The 21,288-nt window shown below is 40.7% G+C and overlaps 1 protein-coding gene across 9 annotated transcripts; it reads right to left on the minus strand.

Moving 5' to 3' along the window:
* Nucleotides 1-181: 181 nt before the first annotated feature.
* On the minus strand, nucleotides 182-20,109 carry ppp1r13bb (protein phosphatase 1, regulatory subunit 13Bb). 9 transcript variants are annotated; one of them, XM_072442178.1, is made up of 19 exons: nucleotides 19,621-20,109; nucleotides 19,251-19,375; nucleotides 12,570-12,717; nucleotides 11,683-11,802; nucleotides 11,379-11,449; nucleotides 10,044-10,145; nucleotides 9,397-9,571; nucleotides 8,573-8,772; nucleotides 7,894-8,058; nucleotides 7,585-7,774; nucleotides 7,135-7,281; nucleotides 5,991-6,118; nucleotides 5,453-5,894; nucleotides 4,593-5,356; nucleotides 4,378-4,515; nucleotides 4,014-4,147; nucleotides 3,755-3,921; nucleotides 3,466-3,665; nucleotides 182-1,721 (listed from the first exon to the last, which is right to left on the minus strand). In XM_072442178.1, the coding sequence occupies exons 2-19, from the start codon at nucleotides 19,257-19,259 to the stop codon at nucleotides 1,680-1,682; spliced, it is 3,342 nt and encodes a 1,113-aa protein (XP_072298279.1). In that variant the 5' UTR covers nucleotides 19,260-19,375; nucleotides 19,621-20,109; the 3' UTR covers nucleotides 182-1,679. The 9 variants fall into 9 exon arrangements, with proteins under 9 accessions (XP_072298279.1, XP_072298271.1, XP_072298256.1 ...); XM_072442170.1 differs by having other exon boundaries at nucleotides 19,251-19,380; XM_072442155.1 differs by lacking the exons at nucleotides 19,251-19,375; nucleotides 19,621-20,109 and adding an exon at nucleotides 16,125-16,362 and having other exon boundaries at nucleotides 7,153-7,281; nucleotides 7,918-8,058.
* Nucleotides 20,110-21,288: the final 1,179 nt, after the last annotated feature.

Here is a 21,288-nt window from a genome sequence, read left to right on the forward strand (position 1 = left end):
TCCTCAAAATGCATTTATATTGACAACTGTAAAACAAATATTGGAAATCTGTATCAGACTAGCCCTAATTTGTATTATTCCTTACATTAAAGTCTTACAATCACATTTGAGACGATAGTGTTAGAATTACCTCTCTTGCTTCATACAAGGCTGAAAATGTGACATAAAAAGGTAGAACAGGTTCATGCCAGAGCTTGTTTTATTGTTCACCATTTACAGAATGTTGTGAGTACAGTACTTTTTACAGAAAGCCCAGTTGTCCAAACGGCAAACAGACGTAACTCGCCCCTCACACTATGTACAGGTCTACGCTGCAACAAAGCCTAGGCCGCTCGGCATATTACTCATTCACTCAGGGTTTACACACAAGTCGACTTGGACTGCAATGTTCAGAATGATTATGATAAATTATGACTGTATTTGATGTTATGGGAGTCGTGTTAACCTGAACAAGAGGCAGCTAACTAAAACGATTACAGCACATGTCCAGGATTGTCTGCAGCAAGCCCTAGTCTTTCTGTCAAGAACAAACAAATGTCACAATCAGACTGCACTCAAGAGTGTGTAAGTGTGTTTTCTGTCAGGAAAAGTAATAGAACTATGAATGATCACTAGTTTTGTGGTGGAGCAGTGTCGGCAGCACCGTGTTGGTCCTGAGTGTGTTTCAAGTGGGAACTGCCAAAAACAACTCAAATATATTGTATTTCAACAAGAGGAACTGGGATGCAACATCGAGTTAAACGGGTTGAACAAAAGGTCATTAGTTGATCATCACGGCATTTAAATTCATGTGGAGACGCAGCTTTCATGTGTCCCGATCAGGAAGTCAACTTTTGATACAAATTACTTTCTGTCATAGTGGCTTTATAAACTGCAAACAAAACATACGCTTTCTTTTTTTGTCAATAGGTCCAACACTAACTAACCTTAAGACACTTTGAGAACAGGCTTAGTCATTCAATATACACAGAATTTAATATATCTGACATATTTTTGGTAAAACATCTTTAAAGATTTCCTTTACGCATTTAAGGTAGGCCCACATAACCTTTGTATTTGAGCACGCAAGAAATAAAACTACTGCATAAAAGGTATTCAACTAAAAAGAACTGTACACAGCGGTAGTTAAACAATGTTATTTTAAATTATTTTACAGACATTCTAGTGAAGTAATGTTCTAATCAAATATATTTACAAACCGTATTTTCAGGCCAATCCGGGGTTATGAATCTAAATTAAGTTCTGACCAGCAGTTATGATCAATACTGAGTAGAATGAGACTCGGTGAATCTTTGACGAGTTACCAACAATGACTTTACATTTTCAGATGTAGTGATAATAAATTGCACTGTAAATATCAGAAGTTAAATGATAACACTTTTACTACCGAGTGGACACATTTGTTCTTGATGTCGGGGTAGTATTAGAAAAGAGGATAAACGATACTGAAACCAGAGAATACGAGGGAGTGGCTTTGAGGAGTGTTAGTTTGATCATCTGTGCATTTGTGAGAGTCAAAGGTGTGCGTCTGAGTTTGGTGCTCAGAGACGGGAGTGAGCGAGGGAGGCGGCGGCTGCTGGGACAGAGCACCAGGCTCCTTTGTTTTAGTGAAGAGTTCAGCGGTCTGCGCAGGTCTGCGCAGGTCTGCGCAGGTCTGCGCAGGTCAGCGGAGGGAGGTGCTATGCCAGGGAGCGCTGCCGAGGTTTGATCCGAGGATAGAGCTGAAAAGAGTCAAGAAAAATAATTTAAAGACTAGTAAGTTGTTGTTTTTTATGTGCAGCGCAATTACAGAAAACTATGAAGGGCACATAATAATGACAAAAGATAATATCTCAATATTGATTGATTGATTTTTTCCCCCCGGGAAGCTTTTTTACATACAAGCGCATTTACATTAACTTGATTAGAAAAAGTGTCCCATTAATTTTCTGACTTTGACAACCTTTTTTGATCCAAGAGAAATCACTTGGACACAGTAGCTCCAAAAATACAATTCGTAATTATTAAGTAGTAACTAATATTCATTCTGAATAACTATGATACTATGAATGATTGTGTTTCACTGTTAATTTAATTGTTTGTTTGAGCTTTTTGTGCATCACAGTTTGATTTACATGATTTACAGTGCTCAAAAGGAGCAGCGTGAAGGGAAAAAGACTTTTGTATGTTTTAATATTCAAATGTTCCAATTTTAAATCCAGTAAGACCCACGTTCACAGGCAAGAACTGAGGGACTGAGTGGTTCTTCTGACTAAATAGGGCTCGGGGGATTACAAAGGACTTATTTCTCTGCAAAAACACTTATTCAGATGATGTTATAGCAAACCATCAGAACTGTGCATAAAGGTGCCTGTAAATGTTGTTTTAAAGGGTTGAAGAATCGTGTAAAATGTGATAGGACTGTAAAATTAACCCAAAAAATGCAAATATATGGCAGGTTTGTAATATTTGTTTTCTTAAAATGCCTATTTTGCATAATTTTTAGAGCTGGGTTGCGATTCAAATTTCAAGAATCGATTCGATTCCGATTTTTACGTTTCAAAATCGATTTTTTTCCCGATTTTCTCAGATTCCATCCGATTCAATCCGATTTCGATTCGATCCGGGGGTTAATGTATTTGAACCGTTTCCTGCACTTCATGACTGTGTAGAGAAGCAACATATTAAAACTAGTATTATATCAATATTAAACAGCAAATCTTACAAGTATTAGTAGTTACTGATGGCTGGAAGACTGATGAAAAGGTTAAGGGTCAATCTACCTTCAAGAAAGATAATTCAGGACAATAAATGGAGGACATCATTGAGGTGACTACATCTGCAACAGTGGATTCCTACTGGGACACTAACAAGTGCATTATTATTGAAAATAATTAAGAATTCACCCAAAAGCGGTCCCAAGGACAGGTTAGGGTGATGCCGCCGCAGATGATTCTTTAAGTTGGTGGTATTACCACTGTGCTTTACCTAAATTCCGCACTTTTTGCAGACCGCTTTACTTTTGTCCAGCTCGTTGGTCCCTTCTATTTCCCGTAACCCGAAATTCCTCCAAATCGGCGCCTTCAGTGTCTCAGGAGTCTTAAGTGTTACGCTAACGTTACCATCTCTTTCCGACGCCATGATTGTTTGAGTTATTTTTAGACCGAGGGGAAAAAAAAAAAAAAAAAAAAAAAATCGATCTTTGGACGTACGAATCGATAATCGGTCATTAATATGCGAATCAATTCAAAATCGGAAAATCGATTTTTTCAACCCAGCTCTAATAATTTTTAATAGTTATTTTTACAATGTTGCATATTTCAAACAACAATTGCAATATTATCAATTTTTTGATATGTTGCCCACCTCTACGGGCCCGGGACATTTTTACTCTAAAATCTGTATGAAGAAAAATGATCAACTCAACAATCTCCTATGTCACAATAGTCTCTACATAAAATCATGTTGTGTGTTGTGTGTCATTACCCCGAGTAGGTTGCGCGGCACGTAGGCCTCGTTGTCCTCGAGCCTGGCCCACCACCAGTCGGTCTCACTGTCATCCTGCCGCCTCAGAATGGTGATGGGATCTCCCTCTTTGAATGAGAGCTCATCTTGGTTCTGACCCTCATAATCCCACAGGGTGAACACAGTCCCTTTGTTCATCACACCCATCTTCTCTTGGACACCTACAAAGTCCACAAGATTCGTTTATTGTGAACTAAACAAAAATAATAGAGGCTGCAGTGTGCTATTGTGTAAAATGTATTCCACTGACCGTAAAGAAACTGTGAGCACTGAATGTAGCCCTCCTCCATTTCCTCACATTTCTCTGCAGCTGTTTCGACATCACTGATGGTGCTGGCAAATATGGCCGCTCCCGATTCCACCAACAACTTGCAGAGATGAACACTGTTGCAGGACGCGGCGCAGTGAAGAGGAGTCCTGGAAGAATCACGGAGGCGAGAGTGGTTTTAGAACAAAGTATTTCATTATGTCAAGATAAAATGACTTATAATTGTTGTAATGGAGCTCACCATCCATCACTGTCCGCAGCATTGACATTTACGCCAAAATCTAAGAGAAACTTCACGATGTGATGATGACCCGCACACACAGCGTTGTGCAGGGGAGTGATGCCCTCATCGTTTGGAGTGCTTGGATTTTCCACCTAAATATACATTTATATTCTTAATTTTGTAAACCTAATTAGGTTTTTGAAGTAACTGCACTTTGTATAACACTGCACTTTGTAAGAAAGTTGCGATATGTCAAGAATGTAACATCTATTGACTCTTTTTAGTGATGGCACTATTAGCACACAAAAGTATGATGTGACTTTATTTGTATGACTTTTTATTAGTGATGCACACTGGAGTTTTACACACAATCACACTGTACCTCATAAATTATCCTTTGAACCAGGTCAAACTCTCCCTCCAACGAGGCGTCGAGCAGAAGAGCCAGTGGGTTAAACTTGACCCTGAAACCATGGCCAGTTCGCTCCGAATTTGGCTTTTTTAAGTTGGTGCGTTTTTCCTGCAACAAAATAAAACAATTATACAAAAATGACTCACTTTATCCTTGTATGTGTCGTATATGTGTCGCTCCCTCACCAGTGTCTGGGAGGAGGCCTCTCCACTCTCCTCTGGAGTGCTCACTTCTGGCACAGGGCTGGGCAGCAGCGCCTCAGAGCCCTCCATGTTATTGTTGTCCTCGTCAGCTTCCTCTGACTCGCCCGTATCGCTCAGTCCTTCAGGCGGAGGGGGCAGCGGCTCGTTATCATTATCGTCAGTGGCTGCACTTGGGTCGAAGCCAGCCTCCTCTGGCCCTGGTGCAGGGGGAAGCTGGGTCTCAGAGGGGAGGTTGCCATTGTCTGTGTCAGCACCAGCGTCTCCTCCCAGATAGGCTGGAGGATTTGGCTGATAAAATGGGGTTCCATTACCAGCACCATTGCCCCCTGGGGTCGCACTGACTCCGCTGCCCTCTATCCCTCCAGCCAGAGTGTTAAACCTTTGGTAAAGCAGCTTCTGAATGTTTGGACCACTGGGGCCCTCTGGCTCTGTGATGGAGCTCCTCTTCTTCAGTGGTCTTGGAGCATTGGCCAGTTTTTTACGCAGTACCTCCAGATCAGCATCGCTTTGGTAGCGCAGGGGTGAGTGAACCATTGGTGTGAGCTTAGTTGGACTGAGTGGTCGTGGGATGTTCTCCACACTAGGAGGAGGGGCACAGGGCTCCAGGTGCTGCAAACCGTCCATTTCATCAAACTCTCCCTCAAAAGTATCCTCACCTCCAGGCAATACAAACGACCCCCCGGCCTGGACGAAGGGGAGCGGCGACGGAGGAGTGGAGCTGGAGGATAGAACAGGCTTTCCATACACTAGGGACACAAACATGATTAAGTTATTAATATTTGTTCTTTCACAAAGGCTAAAACACTTGGAACAAAATATAGAACACAACTCTTAAAATGTACCTGCTTTAAGAGCGGGTTTTTGTGGCTGGCCCTTTGGCGCCGCCTGCTGGAGGTACATGTGATATATGGAGCTCGAGTGCATGGTAGCAGGGCCTTTTCGGGGAGACTGGGGCCGTGAACCTCTGTCTGCGATAAAGGGGCGCACTGCCACAGCGGGTGGGGGGTCGAGGCGCTCGCTAAGACTGGGAGGAAACATGGGCATGTTGGCCTGGAAGGTCGGGCTGGGGGGCACTGAGATACGCTGCTGAATCTGTTGAGAGGACGAGCCTGTGGCTGGTGGGACGCGGGGCCAGGCTGGAGGAGGTGGGTTAGGTAACAGGCGAGACAGAGGGGGTACATCCTTTCGTCTGTCCAAGGAGCAGGCGGAGTTTGCAGAGCTGAGGTGGGCGCCATAAGGAGGCGGCTGAGGCTTTGACACGCCTGGAGACGACACGGACAGTACCTGTGGCACAGACAAACAAGAACAAGACAAAAAGTCAATGTTTTCATCTACATTGTAATCCAAACAGAAAAATGAATAAAATAATGAGATATTGACCTTCTCTGCACCTGGAGCCACAGTGGAGCCTGGGGGGCTCTTGCCCTGAGTGTCACTTCCTGAGTCTCTTCTCTCTGGGGGCTTCAGAGTGCTCGCCTTGCCAATAGTCGGCCATCCAGCGTCATTTGCTAGAGAGAATAAAAGGAAAATTAACTACAAATCATAATGCTGTTCGTGAGATGGAATGAGAAAGACCAGCATTTTCGGCGAACTTCTGAACCAAAGATAGATCAAACAGGCTTTGTTTATTCTTTATGTATCTGTTTGACCTAAAATTATAATAAATGGAATGCTTGGAATTTTTTGTATCTCATCCAATTAATCCAACATTATAAATGACCCAAATTTACCAAGAAAAATCTTGTCAAAAATCGTCTCAAAAACAATTAGTAGAATGTTGTTTTGTGATCAAGAGGATGAAATGATCTGCAAAAAATAAAGGGATTTAATTGTTTTGTAGTCGTTTGTAGTCGTTAGTACTTACATTTTTTTTTTTTATATATTAACTGTAAAATACTTTTTTACAAGGCAAAAGGAAAAAAATAATAATAAAACAAAAAAGCAACTGAATAATAAGAACCAAATGTTTAAAAATAAAAAACGGTTAATAATGTTTCAATATTAAATCTGATTTCTTTAACATGGACGAGAAGTATTCTTGGGCATGTTAAACGTTAGTAATGTGAGAATGAGGTGAAGTTAAAAGTTAGACTATTTGTAAAATACATCACAACAAAGTCGAAACAAGTCAGGGCACTCGACTCAGTGAACCATCTCAGAAAAGAATGGCACAAATGTGTGCAGAAAGTATCAGCAGCACTTAAATTTAAATCATTAAAGTTAGATCTGTTGTGGGCAGACTCATGGGCCAAAAGAAAACCTAATAATAATCATCATAATCATCATCATAATCATCATCATCATAATAATAGGCATTTTCTCCTAACTCAGGAATTATTGTCCATTTTATCACCGAATAGAAAAGAAAATCCATAACCTTAATTGATGTAATTTATTTAAAAAAAACAAAAAATTACTTGAAAGAAATTGAGAAAGCCAAGAATAGATGGAGTAAAGTGTCCTAGCTGCTGAGGATTGTAGGACTCTAGAGAGAAGGTTCAGCAGGTGCCATCCTTGTGCCTACGCAGCACTGTGCACTCACGGGACGAGCCGTCAGAGCCAGACGGAGCTACGGGGCCTGGCTGCTGTTTTTCATTGGACGAAGGCACCGGGTCCACTACGATGTCTAAATCAGAAACCTTCCAAGGGCCGGGGGGCTTTCGCACACCATCTGCCCGAGAAGCGTCGCCCCACCCACCCAAGCAAACAGACATAACAAAGACAAGACAGCAGTGACATGAGAGAAGGGAGAGACAACAGTGTACATGACAACATAGACGAGAGAGGCAGTTAGCTACAGAGAAACTATTCAGGTGGAAAACTGACAAGGCAGGAGGAAAAAGCAGCATGCAGGGTGTAGAAAGTATTAAGTATAACAGTAGCACATTGTTGGTGTAAGCTCTACATAATATACAAAAGCAAGCACACACACACACACACACACACACACACATGCATGTACTATGTAACTAACCTGACTTGGGGCGTCCCTGGTTGGTTTGGTTGTTGACGCTGAGGCTCTGCGGCTTCAGTGGTTCTGGGGGTAAAGCGTATCCTTCCTGACGTCCAGGCGACGGGACTTGAATGTACGGCCCGACAGCAGCCACCCTCCCCAGTGTCCCAGGGGCCGGCTGAGGAGAAGGGGGCCCGTTGGCTCTGTTGAGCTGTAAAACAACACGTTTTAGAGAAGCCGCTGGCTAATCCTCTTACAAATCTATAACTGTCAGTCCCATTAACTGAAATATTGTCTTCACTTGTATGTGTTATGTACGTCTAGTCTTACAGGGAGGTTCTCTTTTTGACGTGCCTCAGCTTTTTTCTTGTAGAGGCGATCTCGTAGTTCGCTGATGCGCTTGTCCATCAGCGTCACTTCCATGTTGCGTTTGTTGAGCAGCTCCTTTTGCTGCTGGAGCTTGCTGTTTTGCTCTTGGTTCAATTTGTTGCGAATCTAAAACAGAAAAAGTTATTAATATCAGTCAATCCATGATTTCTGGGTTTAAGTGACATTACAACATTCTAAAAAGCCCATAGATTTATAAAGAAATGGAGGTCAATGTTTGAATTATTTGCCTTTGTGCCGATAATTTGACATGGTCTGTGGTTAATAATGACGCTACTCTACTATTGTGCCTTTTTGCAAACAAACAAAAAACTTTAAAAAAGGTACTGCTCCTGATTTTTCTGTCTTTTTGCGTATTGCTCACTTACCTACTACATTCCCAGCATCATAAGTATTCACTGTGATGAGTTTATAAGGGCTTTTAACAACTTGACAGCTTGCATCTTAACAGCACACTTCCTGCTTCATGTACAGTAAAACGCTCTATAATTAGATGCAGACAGTACACGGCGGTCTCAATTTGACCCTAAGAGCTGCTTTTATAATTACATTAAAAACAAATGGGTCCAGCGCCTTTAACATTAGATCCTTCTTCGTCAGCACAAATGACCTTTCTCATTACCTGCAGCTCTTGATAGAGTTTCTTGAGCTCGAGTGCGGCGGTGCCGGTCATTGCTCCCGCTAAGGTGCTCGGGACTCCGTTGAGCTTCCCCCGGCGCAGGTCCTCCAGCTGCAGGCTCAACTGCTCCACTCTCAGCACAGCGGACTGCAGCTCCGACTGCTTCTCCTGGAACAGACCGGTCACCTGCTCGATCTCCGCCGCTGGAAAACAACGTGCGACTTAGTTTCAACACTTAAGAGTAAGACTTTTTGTATACGAGGTTAACATGTTCAACTCTACAACCAGTAAAATCAATATTTACTGACATTGTTAGTTTTGATTCATAGAAAGTTGAATGAGCTCTTGGCTGCCGGTTTATAAAATGGTGCATAATGTTACTTTTAACAGCTTAAGTATGATAAATAAAGCACTGCAAGTTATTTTAATATAACATTCAACTTGACTTTTAAACTATGTTGACCTTTAAACTATGCTAAATAACTATTTGGACTTAAAACTCCTGCAATGGAAACAATAGATTGTTACTTTTGGCAGCAGTCAAATGAACTGCTGGGCTCAAATCAGTGCACACTTATAAAATGGAATGGAAGCATTACCTTTACAGTGAAAAGAGACATATTTACACCATGTTCATTCTGCGTGTCATACTTTTGTTTTTTTTCTCATATATATATATATATATATATATATATATATATATATATATATATATATATATATATATATATATATATATATATATATATATATATATATATATATATATATATATATATATATTCAAAAGGCCATATCATAACTTTCTTTGGTGTGATAATACATACACAGGTTTCCGTTGATGACCTTGCTGTAGTCCACTTGGCCCCTCATGGCTCTGATCTTCTTGAGCTTGGCCTCTTGGCTCTCCACCCGCTCCTTCAGCCGCTGCAGCTTCTCGCTCTCTGAAACGGTCTGCTGCTGCCGCCGTTCCTGCTGCTTCAGATAACGCAGACGTTGCTCCTGTGAAAAAAACAAAACGTCATTGGTGAAAGTGCAAAGAAACAAAAAGCTCTATTCCTTAAAGACGCCAGTGATCTAGACTCCGAGTCAGACGGTGATGTTGTGTCGAGACTGTCTGCGGATTAAGAAAGGGTCAAATGACTTTTCCGTCCCACTGAGAACTGCTCCAGTTTGTCAGAAAATAGGAAATGACAGTCCCAGGTTTCCAAATGACTGCAGGGCTTTGAGGGGGCCTACTTTTGCTCTGCTACCACAAAAGCTGTGTAACTACCTTTTGAGCCATGGGTTTTATATCAAACTCAAGTGATATCCCAGCACTTAACAAAAGATTATGTACATTTCAAACGTAATGAATATCAAGTCTTGGTAAGTCACTTGGTTTTGCACATATCACGTTGAGATCATACGTATTTATTGCAGTCAGATGAACATTGCCCCTTGTAGTGATTGGATTTCAAACAACTGTTGCTACCTTTGCAACGAGCATCTGCTGCTGAGCCTCAATCTGCTGCTGCTGCCGTGTGGCCATCTCCTGCAGCTCTGACAGCGTGAGCTCCACACGCTGGTTCCCCACCTACAAAACAAAACAATTCACAAATACTGACTGAGTAAAGGAACATGATGGACTGTCTAATCATGAGAACTGTTAAACTCACAAAACCTCTCATACTGTGTCCACTTAGGACTGTATGTAGAACACATTTTGTCATACTGATCTTTAGTCGGTCATGTGGGCAAATTCTAGTTCTAGTTTACAGACTTGTTACAAAAGACATCATAGTTTATTCTTGTTATGATGTAATGGTCAGTGTGCGTTTTACACTAATAATAATAAAAGTCAAATACTAAAACGAAACAACTGGCCGCATTTTAGGTGTGATTCATAGAGATATAAAGGAGATAAAACCACAGAAATATCACCCTGACCAGTCTGAGGAAGTGGTGAGTCTGATGTGGCGTGCGGGGGAAGCAATCGCCCCCAAAGACACTAAAGCTGAGCAGCAGAGCATCAGTGACAGTTCAGCCCAGGGACACACACGCACATGTACACACGCACGCACAAGTACACACACACACACACATGCCGTGACAAGGTAAACCCACTACTTACATAATCACCATATTAACATCTAAAATATTTGAATTCCCTAAGCCATGAAACGTGTGATTCTCCTCCATCGACAGCATCCTTTTTTAAGATGGTTCTTGTCACTGCCCTGGGGCAGCTCTGCTCTTTAAGATGCAGTGGCCTCTCAAGAGGACAATCAGCTCTGCTCGGTGGACACAAAGCCCCTGGGGTTTGGGCAGTGGCCCATAGAAAACACCAATGCAATGATCCTCTTAGGGCTGGTTATATCATCGGGATGCACCACTACCAATATAATCCTCTAATACACATTAATAAGACTGACTATCATTTGTTAACTTTATTTGGTCTAGACAAGAGGAAATATGTGTCAGCAGATCAAGTTTGTTGAATTAAGATGAATGCCAGCTTACTACAACTACCACATGTTTGCAGTCACAAATATCCCTCATACAATAGCTTTTGTAGTAAAGAAATGTTGCAATAACAGATTGTTTTTCTTTGGATTTTCACTCAGACCCTTGAGGTAGAACTAAAAGGTTCTCTGACCGTAACACTTGCCCATTGTAAAATCTGGGACAGACAGATGCCAGTGGAAACACTGAGCCAGAGGCTGCTCTTATAAAAGTGACTCGGCAGCTCAATGATGGGACCCCTTTAAAAACTATCTACAAGATGTGTGCATGAAGCACCCAACATGAGGCAGAAGTCAAGTCTTACCCCATTCTCATTGTGCTTCTCTCCAGAGTTTCCTCCTCTGCGACTGCTTTGGTCCTGAGACTGCTGACTCCCTGTTTTTGAAAAGATTATATTTATTACTTACAACATGGATTTTGAGAAATACAATTTATACAACAGTAATGAACTTGGCAGATGAATTTTTAAGTACTGTGAGTGTAACAGCTCATACAGTAAGTAAAGTTTCTTAAAATAAATTCGACAAAAGTCATATTCGACAATAATGACTAAGCATGAGTCCTGGCATGAATAGACCCTGATTAAACATAAATGACACTCCGTTTACCTTGATCGCTTCCCTCCGTCGGAGAGTCTTCGTGTCGGAGGAAGAACTTGACTTCTTGTTTCCGAGGTCCCCATTTCTGTAGATGCTCGTACATCATGTGCTCAAAGGGGATCGCTCGCTCTGCAGAAATAACCACATCATTTAGAATTGGGGAAAATGTTACGCACAACACAAAATAAGTCTGTATAAAAACATTTCCTGAGCAGTAGAATATGATTTAGTTCAGTGAAAGTAAGTGAAAGCACTGAAGAGGTTTTGGTTCCAGACAGCTGTATTAAAGAAGATCCAGCCAAATCTATGACATAACGTTGGTTCATAAAGCTTCCAGCCGGGATGTTGTTCCCAGCAGGGTGTGGCCCCGAGTGAAAAATGCTGATAACATGGGCGTGTTGTGGATGAAAATGAGAAAAATGTTGTGTCGGTGCCACAGACTGTGCCAGCGCAAATCCCAACTAATCTCAGAGTAAACCAGGCTCCCAAATCTAATCAGCATGAGACATTTATCATTCCTTTATGAGGTTGTGGTTTTACTGGATCACTTCTTACAGCTTAGGAATGTCAATAACAAATGCTTACAGTTATTGTGAGAAGAAATATCACGATTATTGAACCTATGACCAAACAACAGGGGAACATTTCATTCACTTTCTTGCACATTGTCTAATAGGTCACTTGACTTATCAAATCAAACTTTCAGACTGAAAACATAACGATATTAAGACAAAAACACCAGATTAAAAGCATTTAGCGTATAGGTTTACATTTCTGGCAAATTAACTTATTTTTGCTTCTTACGATTCTCACAGTTATTATTAGTTCTTGTTTATATTGTGATTTAAATCATGTTGATTATGGATTAACCGAGTAACGCTGACATCTCCTCTTACCGTTGCCCCTCCAGACTTCGGCCAGGTGACAGCCGCTCTCGCCCGGCTCCTTGCAAAACTCCACCACGTCTCGGCAGGTGGTTTCCGGGGTGATCGGCACCTCAGTCACGGCCTGCTCCCCGTCGCTGAGGTAAACGGTCAAAATCATCTGCGAGAGACGGAAATAAATCGTGTGAATGAGAAGGAAACAACGTGACGTGCTACTTTGGCCCTGGAAATCTGGCATTGTTCAGCTCCAGGGACCGATGCGGAACTAATGAGAGCTGAACGATTTGGGGAAAAATATCTAACGGTGGAGTTTTCTGACAAGAATAGCAATTACAATTAGAGTTGCAATTCTTGTATTACTAATCGGATTCTCTTTGTCCAGGAGACGTGACAAAAAGACTGGAATATGAACTGACAAACTATGCATTTCAGGACTTGTACAGATAATAACTACAAGGTTAGCAGTTTTTTAGAATAAGACAGGATATTTTGTAGTTTGTAGAGGAAATTATGAAACTTCAGAGAGGACGGTCTTCACGATTTGCTAATTGCATCCATTAAAAGTGCGATTTCTAGTCTTGCAGCCCAAGAACAAATCACAATTATTCAGGCAATGTGACGTATAAAACTTGATAACCTATAGTTAAACCTCATGTTCTAAGTGTTTTAGTGTCAGCTGTGCACACCTCAGTCTTAACTCAAATTTTACTGCTACTGGAGATCTAGCAATCTGAACCTTGAATCTTTGAAAATAAATCATAACTCTAATCTCAAAATAACTCTGGTTTACTACTAGAGATATCGCAATATCAAATTTCATAATCACAATGTCAAGATTACTCCCGATTGTTGGAAACAGCCAGAGATAAATGCTTTTTTACATCCAGTCAGCGATTATTTTTGCGATTCGTTGTCTAGTAGTAAAACGATAGATCTTTCTGTTGTAGATTGTGATTTTTAAACACATTATTCACCAAAAAAAAGATAAAATATGGTCACAGAAGAGTTTTGATTTTAAACTACCATGGTCTGCGTTATAAAAGCACCTTTTGTATATGTTTTAGTCTGTATAGTCCAGATAAAATGTACAATTATACATAGTCACGATTACTGCCGTTTAGTTCTTTTTTGTCGTGAATGATCGATTAACTACATAATCTACATAACACGATGCACGTTAACAGTTGTTCTGGGGCCCTGCGTAACCCTCTGCCGTGCGGGACAAAAAGACACAGTGCTGACACCACAGTTTGGAGTTCACTGTCTGTGCGCTGGACTCAAGCCTCTGCATGTCACGCCGCTGTTAACTGCGATTAGAGCTTCCATGAGCAGACCACGGCAGGTCGAGTCGACGCATAGCAACACAAGCCCTCACACGAACGGCGACGCATGAGCGAAGTCCCCTTTAACGCACGTCTGACGGTTAGGAAAATGCTTAAACTCTTGGACGTCTTTCAAAGCCCTGGGATGTTGTACGTGCGCCGGGATTACGACGCAGATCTAAACATTGTCGAACTACTGAAGGTGACACGGCACAGTCGCTGCAATGTGACCTTTGGATCAAACTATAAGGGATTGGCTGACTTTGTAACGGGGAATGAGACCATAAGCGGCCATATCAGCAAATACACTTGTTTAAATACACTTGATTCATACAAAAGTGGAGTGCAATACGTTCTCAATACGTGCTCTTTGATATAGACTCTGGGAAGTGGAAAAAACATTGAGAAACAACAAAGATGCAAAATGACAAAAGAAATGTGGTGATACCCAAGATAATATTGAATGTGAAACACTATTATTAGCAATATTTAAAAAAGAATGATACGATGTTTGAAAGAAAGACGCTCAAAAACAGATGAAAACGATTATTTTTGCGATCTCAAAACTCAATTATATTTTCTGTATATGTTCGATGGTAAAGTAGCATTTCAACATTCTTCCCTCTCGACAAAAGGTCTGGAAAAAGTAAAAGAACTGATCCCCAAGGTGAATTTAAATGAACGCTGACAGGTTTGGAAATGAGAAAACATTTTTTAGAAAAAACATTCTTGTGATTGTCTGAACGTGTGATGATGTTATGACTTGAAAAAGGTGATTAGTCATCTCAAAAAGACATTCCTGGCAAAATAAATAAATCCAGACTTAGGTTTGTTCTTAAATCCGTCAGTGAATGTCTGATGCGCTACATTGTGCCTTTTAATATCCATTTTTTATATTTAAAAGTGTTTCAGATCGTCCGTTGCTCAGCTTGACATATTTTATTGAACAGGTCTACAGGCAATAAAAGTCAAGTCTTATTTATTAAATATGAGGAAATATGTATTTGTTGTTAGAACTAAAAAGAATACTGAATCAGAAATTGTTATCATACAAGGGAAACATTGTGATACACTTTTTACCATTATGTCCCCATATGTCCCCAAATGACAAATGAATTTTAGAATGATTCGATTCTAAATGATCAATGAGTGGCTAATGTAGAAAATAACTGCAAACGTCGACTGCAATGGAGATATTTTGAACACAGCTGAGCAATTATTAAGCTGAGACAACAAGAGAAGAAAAACAACTCATTTTAATGACGACAGTGTTTGGTGGACATTTGCTGGAGACTCTGCTCATGCCTCTTCAGTCGGCTGCATAATGGTTTACATTTCAGCCAAATTGGAAACTCGCTGGAGCTCAGGGACTTCTGCTAAAGGTCTCACTCCTGTCGCTTTACAAAATCCTATAATGTGTCCAATACTTTAGCTGTGGCATTGAACCAACTCTCAACAGGGAGTGCAGCTTTAACAGTATAGCTGCAAAGACGGCAGGAAATGTATGTTGTTTCTGGTACATTTTAGGTCACGCTTGTCATAGAGGTCTCGATCTCAATGGGTTTCTTACCTGGTTGAATAAAGGCTAATAAATAAATAAAATGATGTCCTTGATGCTACAATACAATAATTACTCTGCAGATACTCAATGGCAGAGCGTTACCTCCACCTAAATACAACAAAAATGTTCTACCTGACAAATAAAAACGCATCCAGCAGTGAAGTTAGTCAGAAAACAGATAAAATAGTAACAATTACGTTATACCATTTTGAGATGGATCAACATTACAGCTGAAAGATTAATCACAGTCGAATCGAAAGCACATTTGAATGAACGCGATTTGCAAATCACAAACTACCATAATTTCCTCCACAAACAACAAAATGCACCGTCTTATTCTGCATTAAAACTGCTCTACAAACATATCGTTTGTCCGTTCACAGCACTTTGTAATGATGATTCTGAAAAGAGCTATACAAATAAAATGATATAATTATTTTCATCGTCAATGCTCCTGGACGAGTTTAAAATGTGGACTTTGGACAAAATCCCATTATCAAAACATAAATCACAAATCTAAACTGTGCAGCCCTAATCAGGATGGACAAAAGTATTAAGACAGATTATGAAGTAAAAACTAAAACACAGTCATACTTTGCAATAGCCATAATTAAACCGTTAAGAGATCAATAGATTAGGATACAGCTCATTCATTAAACCATGTACAAAGCGTGATTGACCAACCGCTCTCACTAAGTTGTGTCTGCCCATGTTCGCCGCTCTCTTGGCTGCCCCCCGCTTCCTCCTGATCTCCTTTGGCGCCCGCGGATGCTCCTTTGCCCAAATGCGATTCTCCTTGGACAGGCTGACCAGGCTACGCAACACTATAGTCACAAAACGCTTCATCATTGCAGCTGCGGGATCGGCCGTAAAAGACTTAATTGTTATGCCATCCTGATACACAGAGCGGCGGTCCGTGGATTTGAAAAGTGCTGCAGAGGAGGCTGGGAGGAAAAACACTTTGGTCTGTGTGTAATTCAGAGGCGGGAGGGAGAGAGAGCGAGGGAGGGAGCGACAAACAGCCCCAAAAAAGGACAGAGGCTGGTGACTGATGGAGGAGGAGAACTTTGCCAGGTCTAATGGCAAGTGTCCCAAAGATGGCATCTCCCTGAGCTAATGAATGTGGCGACATATCTGGGGAAGGAAGAGGACGCGTGCCACAGGGTCTCTCGTCTCTACGGGAAATAAACTTACATGACAACACGAGAGCTGTAACTAACTTTATTTTTTGGACTACACAAATGATTATTGATTTTGAAACTTTTTCATCACATTATCAACCAAAGGAAGATAATATTTAGGTTGAAATATGGTGACTGATGGCTTCTACGTAGAAAATGTTCATAAAGTGTATCACTGAGGAAAATCTGACATTTTGAATAAATATTGCCGCTGTCTTTGTTACACAAGGTCTTTTAGCATGTGTTTTAGAGTTTGTATAGTCCAGATAATAATTACGATGATCAAAATACAGTATACAACTAGTCAATTGATATATAGGTAGATAGGTCTATTAAGCACAATTAGCTATTAAATTTACAATTAAATACAATTAAATATTGTAAATTGTAGGGCTGTAGTAGACTAAAGACATGCCCCATCGACCGATTAGTCAACTACAAGGGGGCGTGGCCAAACAGAGCAAAATCTATAAAAACTATGAAGTATCTCCATGTATCTAAGCCAACCTGCACTCAAAAGACTACAATTGCACAGAAAGGTACTGTAACCGGTGTATTTTTGTGTTAGGGATACACAAGTTAGATTGATATCATTGATACTCCAAAATCTTCATAAAAATCGACCGATTAATCGACTAAACAACTGAAAGATTACAGCCCTCGTAAATAGTTAATTTATAATGAATCCTCACAACATCTTATGTCTGTCCCAGGTGTAAGACACTCTTCAGAAGCATTGGCACATTTTGCTACAATACTGATGCTACATTGGTGCAAAGAATGCCAACAGCACTTAAACGTTTTATACAATAATGAAAGGTTATCCATTCTGTACTACATTCTGTGCAGTAATGGCTTAAAATGAGTTCAACATTTGATATATTAATGCCACAGATGTCCTTGAAGGCTTTTGTAAAATCTTCACCTTCCCAACAGGAAAACAGCTACACGTGGAGTTGCTGTGGAAGGATGGATTGTGTCTTGAAATATGATAAATATAATGGGGAAATTAACCCATCACCCAACATGTGATTGAGCTAACACTAAAACAGCACTGAATGCCATAGGAGAGAACTGGGGATTAAATGCTGGAACACACATATGTAGGTTACTATGTAGCTAATGCAGATATAATGAAATTGTACCACTATTGTCAGCCATTTAAACTGAATTGGGGGAGAACAACCACCACTGTAGAAAGAGCTATTTATATGTGTAACGTTGTGGTGACTCCAGTTCTATTTTTATGCAGCGCCGCATCACATTGACTAAAAAAAGCAACAACAAGTACAAAGCCATGTTTATGTCCCCTGTGAGTCTATCCCAGGCCAACTCCACTGCAGCCTGAGATTAATGCCACTTGACAGTCTCCTCAGCTCAAAAGTTCCTCTTAACAACAGCATTAGTCAAACGCAGCCACACAGACCCAGATCTGCAGAGGCCTCACTGGCTGCCACGGTCTCGCGAGATCCAAGGGATTTCTCTGCTTCACCAGCTTTTTGACTCTGATAGCTCGTAGTAGCCAATCGAGGTCACTGGATGCAAATGTCCACTCTAACAGACACGGCAACAGAGACAAATGCTCTGCTGAAGGTTTGTTTCAGTAGAGTTGACAAAAATTAACAGTTTGAGAAAAAAACACTTGCCACATAAACATGTTGAAAAAATTACAATTTTGATATATTGTCCAATAAGAAATAGCCAGAACAATATTTATGAAGCTTCTGGCATCATTATGCAGATGACTCAAATAAGTAATTTCTGTGTCTAATTATAGATACCAACTAGTGAAGCGTGTTCCATTTAGCTTTTTATTAGTTGCGGCACATGTTTTTGATCATTGCACGTTCAAAAAAGGGTTTACTCCTGCTTTAGGGTTATTGTGTCAGTGGCATCAGGTTGTGTATTAGTGTTTACTGTGACATTTTACGTAGCGATTGCCACATTCTAACTTCACACAATGCAGACAATTTAGCCACAGAAACGACAAGCTCAACAAATGAAAAGCAGACGAGAGACATATGGATTTGAGCTCAAACACAGCAGCAAATTCCTTTTTTTTTTTTAACAAGGAAATACATATTGATCAGCGATATGATTTGTATTATGATGACGATTTATTTTCAGCTGAAATTAAAGCTGCAGTGAAATTTAAAGGGATAATAGCACACACGCCGATGGAGACAGAAGTGGATCAAAACTGAACACCACCTTTTTTTATACTGAGGAGACCTATATTTGTGTAAACTTATCCTGTAATCAAGTTCATGTTCCCCTCCCTGAGGCCAAAGAGGCTGAAGTCAGTCCTTCCCACAATCCTTCACTGTATTCTCAGTCAGCACTATAAGCAACAATGGAGCTCCAACAAAGCATTATTACCATTCAGGGGTTAGTCAATTCTCTGGGCCACAAGCTGCTTTGAACTCTATTGACATAGAACATGAATACACACCCAGCTCCAAAACTCTACACCCTGCAGCGTGTGATTATTTTAAAACAATTTCCAATCCATAAAAAGAATATCCATAACAGTACAAAAATGAAAGACATAATTTAATGTATGTATAAAGTATCATGCTCAGCTGGCCTGTCATCGTGCTCCTGCAGCATAAGCTCACACTTTACTCACTGGCATCATGGTGGAAGCTGTGGCAGGTCAAAACCAGGGGTGCATCAGTGGAGGATGTCTTTGCACCTGAACTCCTCTGGTGATGGGCTGTGGTCTCCCCTAGTGACAACCAACAGGGCCGCACTCTTCTCTGAAAAGCAGAGTGTCCACGTTTTACTCAGAATACACATGTGTTTCTCAAAGCTGATAGATTCAGAAAAGTGACGAAGGAGTGAGGAGTGAGGGAGAAACGGACCCAGGTGTGGTCGTGTTTGTTACTGCTGCCCCCGGGCCAATAGCAGCCCGTGTGCACTCCCCTCACACCGCTAATGTTAATTATAATGTGTAACACACATGTCATTATCAGCAGATACTATATTTGCACACTCACCACTGTCAGGGGCGAAGCATTGTCCGCGGCCGTGTATGAGCTCCGTTACAGCTGAAGGCTCGGGTTATCTGAGCAGCTGTTCACTGCAGCTAACGCTGTTTCTGCTGTTAGCCGTGCTAGCGCTGATGCTCGCTCTAGTGCTAGCTCTGATGCTAGCTTTGGTGCTAGGTCTAGTGCTCTCTGATGCTAGCTTTGGTGTTAGCTCTGGTGCTAGCTCTGGTGCTAGGCGAAGCGGCTAATGGACGGTGTGCAGCGCGATCACTTCGCTCTCGATGGCCCTTTAACTTGCAGTGGTTGCTCAGTCCTTTTTCGATGGTTTATTTTCCAATGAACACGTCCCATGCAAACATCGGCACAAAAAGGTCAATTCTCTCCATTTATTTCACGAAATTCCCATGGTTAGCAGCGTAAGCAAAGCTGGTTGACGAAAATAAAATAGCTGGATTCCAGTTGTTGACTGTAAAAGAGGCGGGGCTACACCACGTTAACGTAAATGTCAAGAATCCAGCGTCACAATCCAGGTCAGTCCATAGTATAGACTCTATAGTATGAACTAACGCTGGGGAAAAGAGTTTAAACGAGCAAAAGTCTCATTTAGACATCTCTATTCACATTGTATTCACAAGTATTCTGTTCTGTCTATAGTTTTTGTTTATAAGAGTTTTTGTTTTTAAGAGTTCTTCTATTAAGTGTTTTTTAAACTTCCTATACGTTATCTGTCCTTTTCCTCTGTATCTACCTGTGTTGCAACAACGAAATTTCCCCATGTGTGGACAATAAAGGAATATCTTATCTTAAGTATAAACTTATTTTTATTTGATCGCTTATGCTATGCATATGTCCATGGCCCCAGATCTAATTGGCCAATTCTGGTCTTTCTGGTATAATGCACAGTTTCCAACGAGGATTTATGGATATATCCATAAATACCAATACCTGATTGCATATTGATATTTGTGATGGAGGATTGCTAGTGTTTAGAAACCAAAAGTTGAGGTGAGACAAAGAGCTTCATAATAATCCTTTCTTTCCACACAATGTAAATACTTTTTAAACAACATGCTTATCAATGTGATTTGTGTTTCATGCAACATACTTTATTACTTTATTACATACGTGAATACTTCATTTTAGCCCTAGAGTGACATCAAGTGGTGCAACGAGATAATGTTCTGGAAAAGTGATCTTTAAAACATGCCAGTATCTTACAATAGATATAAAACATTATATAAGATAAGATAAGATATTCCTTTATTGTCCCACATGGGGAAATTTCATTGATGCAATGCAGGTAGATACAGAGGTAGATACAGAAGAAAAGAACAGATCACTTATAGGAAGTTTTAAAAACACTCTCAGTAGAAGATCTCCTATAAACAAAAACCCCCATAGACAAAACCTCCCATTTCCCAACAAGGGATGGAGGGGAAAATAATAAAGATAAAAATAAATAAATACATAAATACCTTTGCATGTGATCATGACAGTAATTGCACATGAATATGTGTCACGAGGGCACATGAATTTCACAGTAATTGCACATGAATCACGACAGTAATTGCACATATGACGGAATTGCACATGGTTAGGTCAGTATTGCGAGTGTTCAGGACTAACAATGTTTGTTATAAAGTCTGACAGCAGCAGGAAGGAAAGACCTGTCAAATC

This window comes from Eucyclogobius newberryi, unplaced genomic scaffold (assembly GCF_026437365.1).
Source record: "Eucyclogobius newberryi isolate DKJ021-1_F unplaced genomic scaffold, fEucNew1.0.hap1 SCAF_1, whole genome shotgun sequence".
Taxonomy (NCBI): Eukaryota; Metazoa; Chordata; class Actinopteri; order Gobiiformes; family Gobiidae; genus Eucyclogobius; species Eucyclogobius newberryi.

What these genes read in the sequence shown, in the direction of transcription:
- ppp1r13bb (XM_072442131.1), bottom strand. Translation starts at nt 16,289, where the DNA reads ATGATGAAGCGTTTTGTGACTATAGTGTTGCGTAGCCTGGTCAGCCTG. An exon ending in AAAACCCGCTCTTAAAGCAG is followed by an intron (nt 5,357 to 5,452) that starts GTACATTTTAAG and finishes TTGTGTCCCTAG; the next exon opens with TGTATGGAAAGCCTGTTCTA. An exon ending in GTGCTCACAGTTTCTTTACG is followed by an intron (nt 3,666 to 3,754) that starts GTCAGTGGAATA and finishes TGGACTTTGTAG; the next exon opens with GTGTCCAAGAGAAGATGGGT.